The sequence below is a fragment of the Lepidochelys kempii genome, chromosome 8 (assembly GCF_965140265.1).
Source record: "Lepidochelys kempii isolate rLepKem1 chromosome 8, rLepKem1.hap2, whole genome shotgun sequence".
NCBI lineage: Eukaryota > Metazoa > Chordata > Testudines > Cheloniidae > Lepidochelys > Lepidochelys kempii.
The window spans coordinates 79,653,602-79,671,481 of record NC_133263.1 but is presented as its reverse complement, the minus strand read 5'-3'; the positions used below and the strand labels follow the sequence as shown (position 1 = coordinate 79,671,481).

Below are 17,880 nucleotides of genomic sequence, written 5' to 3'. Positions count from 1 at the left end.
TTGTAAATAAAGTGGAATTTGTCTACCCATTTTTCTCCCCAAAAAGCCATAGCTCACTTCTTGGGTTGACTGCTGCCTGCTCAAAAGTCATGATAGTATTGTTAAATTAAAGAACAAGACCTAAATGACCCCAAAGAAATACCTTAAGCATTTCAATGATTAACATAGAAGCAATTCTATAGCTGCATAATCCCCATAACTGGTTGTTTGATGAACAATAATGCAGCAGCCATCTAACTAGAACCCTTAAATGGAAATTAGTCAACATCTGTACTATTAATATTGTAAAGAAGATATAATATATAAGTAGGTAGAATGTGGTTTTATTTCCTCATTTGCTTCATGAAGAAATCAGGATCTAACTGAATTTACATCGGTAATATAAGTAATAATTCTCTAATTTAAATATATTGGGCCAGATCCTCAGCTACGTAAATCATTATAGTCCATTGAAGTCATACCAGTTTACACCACCTAAAAATTTGGTCTCATGCCAGTAAATTAATTTTAGTGTTAATAGGAAGAATGAATTAATGCATGAACATTAATAAATAATTTATAGAACCGATTTAGGATTTTAAATGTGCAAAGCACATTACAGACATTAACTAATTAACTGGAACTTTCATAATAAGTCTAAAAATAATTGTCTTCTAATGAACTGATTTTAATGTTTCTGGCTGGGATTTCCAAAGGAACCCAAGGGAATTAGGTGCAAAAATCCTATTGAGATTCGTTGGGGTTTAGATAGCTGAATTCCTTAGGCTCCTTTCAAAATCCCAATCTCTGTAATTTGAAGAGGGAAAAGTCAGGTCAATGAATGGAATAGATACATTCTGAAAAGAAAACCACATGGTAAGTGTGTCCTGTATGTGTGAATGGATCCCATAGTTTCAGTTGGTCCCTGGTCAAAACATCCATCCAATTGACTTGCTGCTCATCTCTTGCATTTTAGGCTTGCTCTCTTAAGCACTTCTTCCTACCGAGAGTGCATGTATAAGAAGCATAGGGAATCTCCACTGGCACCAGAACCTGAACAAAAATGACACATACATAGATTCATAGATACTAAGGTCAGAAGGGACCATTATGATCATCTAGTCCAACCTCCTGCACAACGCAGGCCACAGAATCTCACCCACTCCACTCCTGTGAAAAACCTCTCACCTATGTTTGAGCTATTGAAGTCCTCAAATCGTGGTTTAAAGACTTCAAGGAACAGAGAATCCTCCAGCAAGTGACCCATGCCCCATGCTACAGAGGAAGGCGAAAAACCTCCAGGGCCTCTTCCAATCTGCCCTGGAGGAAAATTCCCTCCTGACTTCAAATATGACGATCAGCTAAACCCTGAGCATATGGGCAAGATTCACCAGCCAGATACCCAGGAAAGAATTTTCTGTAGTAACTCAGATCCCACCCCATCTAACATCCCATCAGGCCTATTTACCATGAATATTTAAGGATCAATTAATTACCAAAATCATATTATCCCATCATACCATCTCCTCCATAAACTTATCGAGTTTAATCTTAAAGCCAGATAGATCTTTTGCCCCCACTGCTTCCCTTGGAAGGCTATTCCAAAACTTCACTCCTCTGATGGTTAGAAACCTTCATCTAATTTCAAGTCTAAACTTCCCAATGACCAGTTTATATCCATTTGTTCTTGTGTCCACATTGGTACTGAACTTAAATAATTCCTCTCCCTCTCTGGTATTTATCCCTCTGATATATTTATAGAGAGCAATCATACATGAGTAGCTCTTCTCCAGTTGGAGTACCCATCAACCTCAGTGGTATCATTGAACTAAAATCAATATTCCATAGAACCTAAGGGCACTCAACACCTCAAAAGGTCAATCCCACAGGGAACATTCCTGCCCTTATTGAAGTCAATGGGATTTTTGCTATGAACTTAAATGGGAGCAGGAGCAGACCTATACTGGCTGTTTAAAAGGGGCCAGGATAAGAGTCGTGAGGGAAGGGGACCCAGATCCAAGGGAAAGAAAACAGAGAATAGGGGAAGACTAATTCATCTGTCAAAAGTGGCAATCGTAAAATCAAATACCCTGATTTTCCTCTCACTTATACCAGGTTTATACTAGTGTAACTTCATCAGGCCAGCTCCTCAGCTGGATCTGGGCACCACTCTGAGCAGCTGATGGGGAGGGAGACAAATGCTGTACAGCTTCCACCCTTGTCCCCCTCCCATCCCAGAGCTGTGCCCAGGTCTAAATTATACCCTGCTGCAACAAAACAGCAACAGGCTGTTCTAGCGGCTGGGGATTTCTGGAGCACAGCAGGGGGTCTGACCACATCCCCTTTCCTTCACCACACCCTCACCACGCTGGCCCTACATCACAAGAGGGAATCCATAGGAACCCGCTTAAACTAGCTTTTGTGGCCAATTTGCACAACCAGAGCAGTGCAAAGGAAACACATCTCTAGTGGGCTGGGTTTTTTAGATGACTCCATGCATTTAATATTGTAAAAGTTCCCTCACCTCCTTGTCATTGGTCAATCCAAATTTCTTCAGGTCTGTGACATCATAATAGATGTTGTTCAAGGTGACTTCAATCTCCTGTATCTGAAACGATAAAAATCTGAAACTGTCACAGTTTGTCACCATACTTTCCCGCATGACAATCTGATAAAGTATTTAAACAACTGAAAGGTCACAAAAGGAAGGAGAGCAAAGAGGATGAAATGGGCCCATTTTAGAAACACTTGAATGTTATTCTGTAGCATTCTTCCCTTTCATTTCTGAGTCTGCTCCTGTGAAGTGCTGAGTTCCCTTCACTCCCATTATCTTCACAGGAAGTGCTCTGCGTTTTCTCTGCATTCTCACTTTTCCAAAACAGCTGCCTCTTCAGGCAGTTTTCATATTTTACTTAGGTTATCTAGACAAATGGGCTCAGCCTGAACTTCTCAGTGGACCCCAAGACTGTATTTTCATTATGAGCTAAATATTATTAAATGGTGAAAAAGATACCTGTGGAACTCTCGCCAGGGTGAGCATCTGAATATTGTTGACAGTCTTCTGGTGAGAGGGTGAGTATTCGCCACAGTCAGGTGGCCCAGAAAATGCCTCAAGGACACACTCATGAACAGTGCCCCTTAAAAATATTGTATGAAAGTAAAGTTCTAAAATTACTGATGAAACATTTTATTAAATGTCATTATGCTTGACTTTTATCTGTAATATTTTAATTTCATTTCCTCTGTCTCTCTTTCTAGCAACAATATAACACAGGGTTTGTACTAAGCCCTCTCCTTACCAATTCCCCCTCCCGCTCCAATCCCCCTAAATCTGTAATATTGCAAATTAGCATTTTATTTAAGCTATTTAGCTTATTTTGCCGAGGTGCGCTGTGTTCCAATATGAACTACCCAGTCCAGATCATCAACTGGTGTAAATCAGCAGAACTCTGAATCGGAGCTACACCAGTTTACACCATCTGACCATCTAGCACTCAGAGCCTTATTTCCAGAAGTACTGAACACTCATAACTTCAGCTGAAGTCAATGGGAGCTGTGGGTGCTCAGCAACGGAAAATCAGGCCTAGAGAATTTAAATAAGGCAGTTTTAATGGTAACAAAAAGCAAGCTGGGGTTGCTTTTAGGGCACAGTCTGTGCAGTCCCTACTGCATGTGGAGTGTTGATTTGTTTGTTTTTGAGGGAGTCTAGAAATAATAAATTTGCCAGAAGACATGATTCAATTCAGTACGTACCATATGCAGTCAAAGTCAATATCTTGACACTCGCCATAGGACCACTTGCAGAATAGTTCTGCACTTAAAACCCTGTCAGTCCGTTCAGGAATTGTGGTGTATTTGTCCCTGTGGAAGCCTTGAAATCCAGACTGTGTTGTTTTCTTAAGTTTCAGCTCTTTAATTCCAGAGATAACAAGTGGACGACCTGTGATCCAAAAATATTAGAGGGAAAAGATCAGCTCCTATTCATGCAGGGAGATGGGAACTCTGTGCTGGGATGATGTACTGTCATACAGCATTCACCCAAAGGTGTAATTTCATGCATTTGTGTGATACGTAGGTATTGTTAAACATCATTTTCTGCACACAGACATACGGAGCTGAGAGCCAACTTCTATACATTAGAAGTTAGAGTGTGATCTTGAAAGGTGCTGTAGGTCCTTTCCCTAAGGAGTGGCACACTCCCAATCCAATTCCCATTAAAATCAATGGGAGTTAGTCATTCCACACCTCACCTTTTTGATCAGCCCCTTAGCCATGTCTGTGCCACAGACTTTATTTCACACAATGTACATCAGTATACAGCCGTCAAACTTAGTATATCACTCGTGTGTGTATACTTGGCTGCTTGCACCAGCACTGCACATACTCACCAGGACTGCTTGTGTCAATGCAAAGGGCAGTGTGCCATGCACAGTTGTCTGGCACAATGCCTGTTGGGAAATTTTTGCAGGACAGAAATGACTTGTCTACGGATCACTGAGAGCTAGGGGCCAAGTTCCCAGCATGCACGTGTCTCCACCCCATAATGCCAGCCATATCCCATAATTTTTGCTCCTTATTTTTAAAACCCCACAATCCCGCATGGCACTTTTCGGTTTCCACGATCTCTGACAGAAGCATGGAGCCCACAGAGCTCTGCACTATTCTCATAAACATAAGACACATGATTCACCTGTATTTGCAGATGTGCAGAAGTACCACACTTTAGTAGTCAGCCATAAGTGTGTTCTGTGCTGGACTGTTCTCTGTGCCTTGAGCTTTGGTTGCTGGTAGTACATGATTGGTATTTGCTGTCTAGGTACAGCTCTGACTGTTTCCCTCAGCCTCTCAGTTATATGGTGCTTGCTGTACATTACAAGTACTGTGTGCTTTGAGTACTGTGATGCATTCCGCAATGTTTGTTGTGTACTATTAACGATAATTTTATTCTCCAAAAATAGAAAATTGAGAGGCAAAAACAGTGCAGAAAAACCATGAGCAAAAAACGGCAGGCTATGCAATACAAATTTTAAACATATATTTTAAACATATTAAACAGAATGGGACTTTGAAATTGGAAAGGCAGCTAACATTTCTGTCCATTTCAGTGTACAAATACAATCCGTTGTGCCTACAGATATGCCAGCTGTGGCTCTCAGAGGTCAGTGTACGTGAAGCTGTGATTTTCCTTGCTGATGCCCCACGTGGAGTGGTAGGAATACAGATGTGACTGTTATGCTATGGAATGTAGGATGGTGCATGCAGCTGCTAGAATGGAGTTCTCTCAGGACTACAAAGGGTTGGGAGTCCAGGATTTTTGGACCTGTACATCAATCAGGGTCTGCAAAAGCATTTGTGTTTGCTGCGTCAGAAGACCCATTATGTCTTGGTGCATCTCCCACTACTTTTCCTGGGCCTTTCTCCTGCTCACTCTCTCTTGCTTCATGCCGTCTGCCATGTTGGCCCTCCAGACCCTTTGTTCATGGTCTGATGCAACACCAGCTTTCAGGAATTTACTGAACATGTCCTTCCTAGTTGTCTTCTTTCTCCTCCTCCTCCTCAGGATCTGGCATTCTGTGGGTGAGAAAGGCGTGCTCCTCAAGGTAGCAACAGCAGCAAATGCTGATAAAAACAGACACATGTATCATGGATTTACAGTCCACTACATGTTTCAGAGTAGCAGCCGTGTTAGTCTGTATTCGCAAAAAGAAAAGGAGTACTTGTGGCACCTTAGAGACTAACCAATTTATTTGCTTTATAAGCTTTCGTGAGCTACAGCTCACTTCATCGGATGCATACACTACATGTATCCGATGAAGTGGGTATTCACCCACGAAAGCTTATGCTCCAATATGTCTGTTTAGTCTATAAGGTGCCACAGGACTCTTTGCCACTTTTACAGTCACAGTGGAAAGGGAAAGATAAGTTTCAAAACTCCCTCCCTTATTCCGATAAAAACTTTTCAGCTTTGGAGGGCCTCTGCACAGCACTGTTCTCCAGCCCCAGTGATGGCCTGCCAGAGGTGAGGAGGGGTGGGTGGGAAGGAATTTTGGTTGCATGAAACAATAGAATTTCTGTCCCTATTCCGTGGGTATGAGCATAGGGCAACAGCACTGAATATTGGCACTATTTTTCTCAAGTGGTCGTGATTTTAGCTGATATCTCGCTCCTGGGGGTAACAAAGGCACAGAGACCACAGCTGCTACTGGTGTCCCAAAGTCACCTGAGCCGATATGCTGCTAGCCGGTATACTGCAATGGTGCCAGCCAAACTTGTCATGGAGTGGTGTCGGAAAAGGGTACATTAAAAAAACTGCTTTGCCTGCCCCCTGCCAATGAAAGCATGTACCAACTCCTACCTTTGTTATACCTTTTGCTTCTTCTTCTACAAGTAAAATGATGAAAAGATGATACCTGTGCCTTATTAGCTTGGGGATGGATGGGCTTGGTACCATCTTTAAACTTAAACATTGTAAAGAAAATGCATGAACATGCTTACCCAAGATCCCTTCCCCTTCTTCAGTTCATCCGTACTTAGCTGATGGGACTGTCTAGACTGTGCCAGAATCTCAAACAGGTCCTGGCTTGGGGCATGGCTGAAGCACCCCTGCTGCATCTCCCCACTTCTGCTCCACCTGCTCACAGTTCAAGGCTGGGATCTCTGTCTCAGGCTCCTCCAAGGTATCCATGGTGGTCTGCAGCACGCTGGTAGGGTCTTGGCCAAGTATGACATACATCTCATCGTAAAAGTAGCAGCTCAGCACCAGATCAATTGTTGCACTCCCTGACCTTGTGGTATACCAGGTGCTGTTACTTTGCTTTCATGCAGTGTTGCTCCTGGTCCCCGTCATACCTCTTTGCCTGCATCCCCTGTACAATGTACTGGCAGATGTCCATGTTTCTGTGGCTGGTCCATGGCTGTGCTTGCACAGCCTCTTCTCCCCACACCCAGGAGATCCAGGATCTCCTGTCTACTCCAGGCAGGACCCTGTCTAATGTGTAGACCCAACATGGTCAGCTGGGTAATAAGGAAAAGGCATTTCAAAAATACATGAAGTGGGGGAGGCTTCCAGTCTCTGTGATCCATAGGCAGTGGAGTTCACAATTGTGACCAAAGTGGTCTGTGTCTCAGGGAATAAGGCGTTGTGGGACAGCTGTTGGAGAATTGTTAGGGTTGACCCAGGTCACATAGTGTCTACACTCACACTGCATGACCATGGTTCATGCTGCTCAGGGAGATGGTTTTACTGCATTGCTGTAATGGAGTGCTTATGTCAATGGGAGACAAATTTTAGTGTAGACACATGCACAAATAGGTTGATGCAAGGGGGCTTATGTTGGCCTAACTTTGTAGTGTAAACAAAGCCTTAGACAGAGCTAGGACTTGTTTCAGCGCTTATTGAAGGCAATGGAAGGACTCCCATTGACTTCAGAGGGAACTGAATTGAGCCATAAGTGATGTGGCCTAAGAGAACGATGAGGTCAGTTTTTTCCTATGTAATAACAGGGAGTATTGTAGGAAATCTACTATATATAGACTGGAACCCTTTCACATCTATCTCCGTGTGAGTTCTGCATGTGGTAGATTTGTGGGCAAGCAGCCACTGTGAACTCTTGCAGTTTTGATAACTTGCAGACACTGTTTTTTGTACCCGCAGCTTCAAGTTGACAGTAGGTACTTTCAGTTTTGACCGCTACATCTAAAACTTACTACTGCAGTTCCCTGTAGCATTGTGAGGATCACAGCTTTCTTCTGAATAACAACCAGAAGAACTCTTGACTTTTTATTTGAGATGCTCTTTTGGATTATCACACTGGGAAATGTCATGTGTCTACTCCTTTGGGTTACACTGATAACTGAAAATTTAACTTTTGTTTCTCTATGCAATGAAGAATTTTTCTGAGCAAGAGAAGCTAGTTTTTTGGTTTGGTCCCAGGTAACAATCAAACCTGTTTCATGTGTGTGAATAGTTGATGTGTCACAAATCTTTCTATTAGGATACTTGAGAGTTATCACTAGTGATGGTTGAGAAGTATTTCATTTTTTTAAGCATTGGAAAAACACATGCCCCACATACATAGCAATATCACGTCTGTATGGCATGTGAAACCAGCCTTATGACTACACCAAGATTTCTCCAAAACTGAGACTGTACAGGTCCAAAAGGGAGTCTATTTATCTACATCAGATAAGGATAAACTTCTTTCTGCTGGCTCAGGAGATTGTCCAGGAGATATAGTCTTTCAAGGTGCTTATGCTCTGAAAAGTGATTATATAAAAATGGCATCATGAGTAGGGATGGTTGAAAGTTTTCCATCAACACTGTTTTTTGACAGAAAATTGAGGTTTTGTCAAAACAAAATTTTTCATGAAAAGTATCTGCTTTCCATACAAAATTTTGTTTTTGTTGAAAACTTTTTGCTGAAAACAAACAAAAAAAATTTTTTACTAAAATTTGACATTTTAATTAGGAAAAAGAATCTTCTGATACTGAATTTTCATACTTATTCTCTGTCAGTGATTTTGACACTACGTTTGGTCAGTTGAAAAAGAGCATTTCCTAGCTGCCAGCTTTGTGTGGAATCTGAAAGGCAAGCTGTGTTCTTTCTGACTGTGAATTTTTTAATAACGTAGATTCTGCAGCTGGGTCTTAGTTATTCTGATGATAATGTGCAAGCCAGAATAGGGTCCGATTCACTCTTCCTTACTTGTATGAGCTCTTGCCATTATAAGACAATATTTAAAGAATAGCCTGTAATAGGATTTCTTAATTTTAAAAAATTGGCCACTTGATACAGGAGATACTTAAAATGGATTGCCCCATCTGAAATAATAGTCACATTTTATTTTGCAGATACAGATTTCCTCTCATTTTTATTCTTTGCATTATTTTTGTTGTTGTTTTAAACTTGTCTAAGGAGTTGTATCTCTAATTTCCAGGGGATTCCCCTCTATTTCTTACCAGGACATTGAAGCAATTAAAGAAAAGACTGCCCTCAGTAATACTTCCCAGGTTTCATACAGAGCCTTATGCATGCTGGGACAGGACTTGAGGAGTTTAGTCAGTGCTGTGTAAGTCGTCATACACTGGAGGCATGAGCAATGAAACTCCTAATGTATGTATCTTACTGTCAAGTATCACTGCCTCAGTTTAAGGAGCTCCCCTGTAACCTGGTATATAGATATTTTATATATCTATTGTCTTAAGCCAGAGGACCCCAAACTGTGGGGTGTGCCCCCCAAAGGGGCATGGTGGAATGTTGGGGGGGACCCAGCGGGGCCCAGACCAGTTCCCACAAGGGGTGGGGAGGGAGCGCCACCCAGTCCCTCCCCACTTCCACCTCTCCTCTGGTCCTGCCCCCAACTGCATCCCCCTCTCCCAGCCCTGCACCTGACCCTGTCCCCAGCCTTAGTGCAGCTCTGCTCCCGGCCCTGCACCAGCCTCAGCCGCTGGCCGCAGCTCTGTTCCAGGTCTGGGGCCAAGACCAGGATGCCCACGGGCCTGGATGCCAGACCCCACCACAACCTAGCTGCGGCTCCGCTCCTGCCTCCACCCCTGGCCATGGCCCGGCCCCAGACCCACCCCCTGCTGCGGCCCCAGCCTCAGACCCCGTGCTCCTGTCCGTGGTCCCCCCCGGCCTGGCTCCGGAGGGGTTAGAGTAGGGGGCACTAATAGGGTAAGGGAGTGCAACCCTCAAAAGTTTAGGGACCACTGTCTTAAGCTCATTACAATGGGTGACCGAGCACCTATGCAATGTTTATCAAAAGATAAAATACCTTATTTTATGCTATCAGTATATATAATTTTTATGTTATCTTTTCAGTTGCCAGATATTGAATCAATTAAATTAACCAAGACCTTTATTGACTCACAGTAGCTTTGTGCTTGTTAACATTCGATAAGTTGATAATGAAATATGCTTATGATGATCATATTAATTCTCACAGAGCTCTTTTTACTAGCAGAGTGAAAGGGTGAAATGTAAGGGTTGCCTGAGAGGTAAATTTCAAAGTCTAGTTAATAGGTGTGTAGGAGGAACATTAAAGATAGAGATAATTATCTTGCAAGAAAGTAAAAAGGAAATGGTTGAAAACCATCTCTGATGTTATTCTTCTCATATGTGGAAAATCCAGAGAAAATTATTAAAGGGCTGCATGATAGCGAGACTGAAAATTGAAGGGAAGTAATTTTAGTGAGTTCTGGTACATGCTTTTTGTTTGCAAACTCTCATCGGGTGTTCCCTTCAGCATGACCTTTTGTGGCCCTGCAGGTGCAATGCACTCAGCACCCCTTCAGGTTCTTTCAATCAATTATACAAACTTGGGTTGGTTCAAAACATGTACCCCCATCCTGGGATCTAATTTATTAAGTCTTTCTACAGACTGTAACTTACTTCACTAGTCACCATAAGTCACCCCACTCTGGATTCATGTAAGAGTCCTGGTCAGGTCTTGTCCTTGTTCAAGAGTCCCTCCCCCCCCCCATCCCCTTTGAGGACCTGGGGTTGTGCTTCAGATGGTTACTTTCTCAAAACAGGAATCCTCAGCTCTCCTGCTTGGAGCTGGCTTGTAAATGTAACCCTTCTGCCAGGCAACAGCAACAAGGGCCAGGTTCAATATCTAGAGTTCCTGTTAACATTACAAAACAGAACTGTCTCGAGCACTCACCCAGAAATCTGGGAAAACTAAACGCCATACCTGGGTTCTGCTGAGAGATAATACTTCCCCACTCGCAAGTACTACGTCTGGAAAGGAAACTTTTATTAAAAGGAACAGGGAACGTAGTATTAATTTGGGGAAAAACAACAACAAAGATTCAGAAGTATGCACGCCGTATGTAAATACCCAACCCACAGTATTGTGGGCAGTGTCCTTTGCCTCAGTTTCAGACCTTGCTTTGTGAAATTCTGACAACTGTCCCTTTAACACACTACTCCCCTTTCCCTCTGCTGCACCCTGCTCATGGCTGGTCATCCAAAATCAGTAACATCCCCAAATTCAGGGGTGCATTCACCAGGATTCACCTCCCACCCCAGAAAGGGTGTGGGTGTCAAGCAATGCCTCTGCTGCTGCCACTGCTCACCATTGCTGCTCCTGATGGCCACCACATTTACTGCTGCACACCGCAGACCCTGCTTCTGCTTGCTGCTCGCACCTTTTCCACTAGCTGCGATGTAGTGTTCTGAGGTTACACTGCTTAGCCCAGTTCTTAGTGGTATCAGTGTGTGGTGGGGAACCTCACTTCTGCTGCATCCTCTGTGTTATCTTTAATTACAACACTATCCCCACACCGGGTCTAAGGCTCGGCCCCCAAAACTGATCAGTGATTTCAATTCTAGTGATCATTGAACAGAAACACAGACTCTAATTTGAGTCTGATCAGCTCTGTCTTTAAACACCAGAGGGAAAGAATCAAATGGTATCTAGGACTCTTTAAACAAAGTCTGCACCACCACCAGTTATCCCATCACCCGCTCACTTTCACTTGGATTTGGCATCACTACCTCCTGCTTGTGAGTGGAGTGCAAGTAAGTCCCCCGCAACTGAGGCATGTTGAGTTCAGTTCTGCTGCCCTTTAGTCGTACAATAAGGATAACATTTCATTACCCCTTCACTCAAGACTACACTGAATTTTAACCCAGAACAGCCAAAACTGATCACTTTGGCAAAGCCAGTATGTCTGCTGATCACCTAGACACAATAGGTGTGTCTATGCAAGTGCCATCTGCTTCTGAAGTACTTTCCCCAGTTTATTAATAGATGACGGGGAAGAGCTCATTCAGGCCCTGGCTCACATTAGGTAGCCAGTCCCTCCGTCTCTCCTTAAACATGAGTTCCCACTCTCCTCCTTGGGGCTTGGTTGTACTTTAGCCAGCTGTAGAGCCCTAACCAGGTTCTCCATCAGCTGGCCTCTTTTTCCCCCAATCAGTCCTCAGGCTCAGTGTGTTCAGCAGGTCAGCCTTCTCCATCTGCTATCTGCCCTCCTATGAGGGAGGAGGCAGAATTTATGCTGGTTCCTTTCTCCCAGTTCATCCCCAATTGGTTGTGTGAAATGATTTGCCCCACCCACTCTGCAAGGCTCTTGCGCCCCTAAAAGCAGCATGATGGCATTTCCTCCCAAGCACCATTTATTCCTGGCACTGCTTCTGCTCTATCAATGTCTCCTAGGTCCTTATATATACTTTGGACCGTTCAAAATCTTAAAAGGCAATGCCACGTAACAGGGATGGACTGACCCTGTAGGCACCACGATCCTTAAGGGACAGACTGCTCCCTCAGGCAAACATTCACAGCTTTTATGCATGTGGTGTACAAGGTTTGGTGATGAGTCTTTAGACACTGAAAAATATGAGATACTATCAGTGTATTAAAAGCAGGAGCTTTTCCAGAAAATGATACAAACTCTTTAATTTCATTCAGGTTTCTCTTTTAATTTCCTTGCAAAAGTTAAGAAAGGATGTGGAAACCCAAGTCCGAGTTGCTCATGCTGCCAAAAATGTGGCATTGGTTAAATGTCTTAGGATCATAAAACATCTCTACCTATAGAAAACTGAGGCCAAAATTCACTGGAAATTTGTGTCTGATGCTGGCTGTTCTACTGGTAGAAATATTAGAAAAAACACTCAGAATGAGCCTTTCAGAGCTTTTTGCTGTTCACAAAGGAAATGAGTTGTGCCAAGATACCAGGAGACATGCTATATAACCCATACAAGTGCCTTTCAATTCTAACAACCCTGTGAACCAGGAAGGGGACTTCAGGGTCATAAGACTGGTAATGAGCTACAGAACCTTTCATCTCTCGATTATGAATTTGAATACAGCCTCAGTCAGTAGCAATTAAAAGTTGTTACTATCTGATGATTGTTCAGTACTAAGGAGCCTATTGTTACTATTTCTATCTCAGCAGTGCCTAGAAACTCTGGTCCCATTGTGCTTAACACTGTAGTGATCTCAGTCCAGTTCCTGGCATTATATCCTCATGTTACATAAAACAAAATTTGGATCTAACTGGCATTCTTGTTGACAGTCAGAGCAATGAGGTGGAATTTGTAGATTCAAATTGGTAACTAGACATCTGACATGCTAGTTTACATATGTAGGTGCAGCTTTAAATCCTACAGTACTTGAACACTCCAAAACTCTCACTGAACTCAGTGGGAGTTTTGGTTATGCAAGGAATTCAGAATTTGCACACACACACACACACTTTAGTGTTTACACATGAAATATTGCTTGCACCGAGATGTGGGTGCAATTTTAGAGGTTAGGCTGAGGTCCTCTAACAGCTTGGCCTAATTTGTAATGCAGAAATTCAATCTTTTTAGAAGCAAAGCCAAAGCATATTCTAGGGGTTTTGCAGTGTTACCGTAAATTAGGCAGTTGGACTAAAATACTATGTCTTTGGGAGTGTACTGACTGCTAGAGTAACTTTAATATTCAAACTATAGGCTATACTGCGATGTATTAGTTGAAGCAGGGCATTTTCAGAAGCCAGTTCAGTCCTGTGAGTTTATGTAATAGTAATGCTTTGTGAACAATTGTAATTATTACGTGTTTAGGAGAACTCTATAAATATAAGGCTGGATTCTGCTCACCCATGATTCAATGAGCAAGGACAAAGGATCAAACCCATTTTAAAAACTTTGAGGGTGCCCCTTTCTTTGTTTTAGCACTGTGGAGAATCTTTGATAATGTTCCAAGCCTTTAACTCCTGCAGCTATCTCTAAACCTATGTTTGTCTTTAATCAATAGAGACATTAAGGAAGGAGTAATGATGCTGAAGGAAAATTAGCAATTATTTTCTCACCATTCTGACACTGTTCAGCTTCACAAAAGCGAATTCCTTCAGGAACACAGATAAAGGAATGGACATGGGGAATTCCATTCTACAGGTTTAAAACACAGTTGTAAGTAAAACTGTAATGCATTGTAATATAACTTTTAAAAAATGAACTGAGAAAGAAACATCCAGAAGAACACACTAGTAATGTTTAGGGATGTCGATTAGTCACAGTTAAATCAGGCGATTAACTCAAAAAAATTAATCATGATTAAAAAAATTAATCTCAATCACAGTTTTAATTGCACTTTTAAACAATAGAATACCAATTGAAATGTATTAAATATTTTGAATGTTCTTCTACATTTTTATATATATTGTATTCTGTGTTGCAATTGAAATCAAAGTGTATATTATTTTTATTACAAATATCTGCACTGTAAAAATGATAAACAAAAGAAATAGTATTTTTCAATTCACCTCATACAAGCAGTGTAGTGCAATCTCTTTGTCATGAAAGTGCAACGTAAAAAGTAGATTTTTTTTCTTTCTCTTTTTTGGCTACATAACTGCACACAAAAACAAAACAATGTAAAACTTCAGAGCCTGCAAATCCATTCAGTCCTACTTCTTGTTCAGCCAATCGCTCAGACAAACAAGTTTGTTTACATTTGCAGGAGATAATGCTGCTCGCTTCTTGTTTACAATGACACCTGAAAGTGAGAACAGGCATTTGCATGGCACTTTTGTAGCCGGCATTGCAAGGTATTTACATGCCAGATATGCTAAACATTCTTATGCCCCTTCATGCTTTGGCCACCATTCCAGAAGACATGCTTCCATGCTGATGACGCTCATTAAAAAAAATAATGTGTTAATTAAATTTGTGACTGAACTCCTTGGGGGAGAATTGTATGTCCCCTGCTCTGTTTTACCTGCATTCTGCCATATATTTCATGTTACAGCAGTTTTGGATTCTGACCCAGCATATATTGTTCATTTTAAAAACACTTTCACTGCAGATTTGACAAAAATGCAAAGATGGTACCAATGTGAGATTTCTAAAGATAGCTACAGCACTCCACCGAAGGTTTAAGAATCTGAAGTGCCTTCCAAAATCTGAGAGGGATGAGGTGTGGAGCACGGTTTCAGAAGTCTTAAAAGAGCAACACTCCAATGCAGAAACTACAGAACCCGAACAACCAAAAAAGAAAATCAACCTTCTGCTGGTGGCATCTGACTCAGATAATGAAAATGAACGTGAGTCGGTCCACACTGCTTTGGATTGTTATTGAGCAGAACCTGTCATCAGCATGGATGCATATCCCCTAGAATGGTGGTAAAGCATGAAGGGACACATGAATCTTTAGCGCATCTGACACATAAATATCTTGTGACACCAGGTACAACAGTACCATGAGAACGCCTGCTCTCACTTTCAGGTGACATTGTAAAAAAGAAGCGGGCAGCATTATCTCCTCCAAATGTAAACAAACTTGTTTGTCTGAGCGATTGGCTGAACAAGAAGTAGGACTGAGTGGACTTGCAGGCTCTAAAATTTTACATTGTTTTATTTTTAATGCAGTTTTTTTAACATAATTCTATGTTTGTAACTTCAACTTTCATTATAAAGAGATTGCACTTCAGTACTTGTATTAGGTGAATTGAAAAATACTATTTCTTTTCTTTTTTTACAGTGCAAATACTTGTAATAAAAATAAATATAAAGTGAGCACTGTACACTTTGTATTCTGTGTTGTAATTGAAGTTAATATATTTTAAAATGTAGAAAACATCCAAAAACATTTAAATAAATGGTATTCTTATTATTGTTTAATAGTGCGATTAATCATGATTCATTTTTTTTAATCGTTTGACAGTCCTAGTATTTTTATATACCTTTTCTAGACGCCGCCATGGTACCTCTTGAACATAGGCCTTGATGTACACCACGTGACAATATGATGACAGGAAGTGATTGCAGATATCCAGGGCAAATTGTTCTATAGTTTGGATCTAAGAAAACAAATAACACATTAGAGAGCACCAATTATCTAATGTATATTGGCATACAGAATACAACTTGCACAGTTTGTCTGGATCATTGTAAATATTTTGAGTGAAAATAGATGTTGTGGCTGATATGGATGCCATTCAATTCTGAGTTTATAAAGACTGTCTTTCTAACCACCTGGTCAGCATGCACTGTAAACTACAATAGGAGCTAAAGAGTCACATTCATCAGAGATCCCTTTTTCCTTAGGTATAGTATCACCACACAAAGGAAAGGAGAGGGCAGAGTAGAATGATTGGATTGAGAGAAGCCACCACTGGTACCTGATCCTTAGAAAATGTAATACCAGAACATTCCTGGTAGGTGGTCTCATTGAACAATAAAAACTGAAGAACACTAAAAGGTAAAGATGGGATTTCATAATAAGACTGAGAATTTGGTCCATAGTGTGGTATAATTAGGCTATATGGAATTAGCAGATTAAAAGAACAGCTGAAGCCACTGAACCGGGGGTAATGATACTTATTTTCTTTGTAAAGCTTTTTGAGATCTGCTGATGGAAAGCACTATATAAGAGCTAGGTATTATTATTATTTATTTATTATTAAAGAGTGAACAGCTGTCCTACTACAAAAGGTACCTGAAGACATGTTTGAGATCAGTGCTGGCTTTGTCAGACAAAAGACTGCACCAGAAAACTGAAGAGGGACCCAAATTCCAAGTTTAAGATTCAGAACTGGATTCATACTTTTCCAAAGTTCAGGGGTATCAGATCCAAGAGGTCCAAATGCAAAAAAGATTCATGATGGGGGAGAGGGTATCAACCAAAACTAAAAATGTCTTCCACGTATAAAATAAAAATTATCCACACTTGTGCACCGCATACCACATGAGAAAGTCAAGGGTGTCTATGAAAAATTAGTACTGGAAAAAGGAAAGATCCAGTTCAAAATCTTGAAGGGAGCTTCAGTGCCAAACTGGAAAGCAGAAAGCAAGAAAAATATATGAAAGGGAGTAGGAATTTTGCATTCAGCCAAACTCTCTTCAACTTTGGCCTGGAAAAGAGCTTCTCGACCTGGGTGAGCTTTGGAAGGGGATAGAACAGGCAATGAAAGAGGAGAGAGGATCTTTTGAAATATGTTGACAATAGAAAATAAGTACAATGACCACTTCCAAATAAATCTTGGACAGCATCATAAATACCAGTCAGTACAATACTAAATAAAATAATTTAAAAATACCCCTTTGCATTTTGCCAAAGCTAAGACGATGTTCTTTATGGTGTCGGTAGGGATAACAGCAGAATTGTCTCCATGCAAGTACTCATTGACAGAATTCAGTCTAATATGTACGCAAGCGTTCACTTCTTTAATGAAGTGTTTCTTGTCATCTCTTCTAATGCGAAGGAGTTTAATCACGTTCTTTCCATACACAGAATTCAGGATTTCCACATCTTCATTCTGCAGTGAAAACACAAGCATTTCTTACTCAATGGAAATCACAATTATAAAGGAAGCCAGAGCCAGGCTCCGCTGGATCAAATACCTGTTTCTTTATCAATGGCGATCATTTTATTTTTGTGTTTATCCTGGAATGCTACAGTAAGTAAGGTAACACCCAGGAGAAGGTGTGAGGTTCTGGCAAGAAGAAAGAAACCATTTTAAGGAGATACTGTTATTAATAGTAGCCGTGGTATTTAATGTTTTTATTGAAGAGGCCTCAACTGTTATAGGCCCTGTTGCACTGGACACTGTACAAATACCCCATGTAATCTGTCCATTGTCTGGAACAAACATTCCGTTTGACAAAGGAGAGATATAATGTGCCACTATGGCTATTAGACTTGATTCACCACTGTGTTACTTTTGGTTTATATTCATTGTTATGCCATTGAGATCAATGGAGTGTCACATGTTAGGCTGAAATCCATGGAGTTACACCAGCTTAAAACAGAAATTATACACTGATGAATCAGGCCCATTATGATGATGATGATTATTATTGTTTATTATTTGTATTGTGGTAGTACCCAGGGACCCTAATCATGAAACAGGACCCCACTGTGCTACACACTATGCAAACACATAAAAACAGACAGTCCCTGCCCCAT

At 41.2% G+C, this 17,880-nt stretch overlaps 1 protein-coding gene across 1 annotated transcript; it reads right to left on the bottom strand.

The window, feature by feature from the left end:
• Positions 1-651: 651 nt before the first annotated feature.
• LOC140916630 (uricase-like) lies at positions 652-17,251 on the bottom strand. The gene is made up of 7 exons (XM_073358303.1): positions 17,012-17,251; positions 15,656-15,772; positions 13,784-13,862; positions 3,733-3,919; positions 2,993-3,116; positions 2,504-2,587; positions 652-1,032 (listed from the first exon to the last, which is right to left on the bottom strand). Exons 1-7 carry the CDS (start codon positions 17,249-17,251, stop codon positions 952-954), a joined length of 912 nt encoding a protein of 303 aa, XP_073214404.1. The 3' UTR covers positions 652-951.
• Between the last annotated feature and the right edge of the window lie 629 nt (positions 17,252-17,880).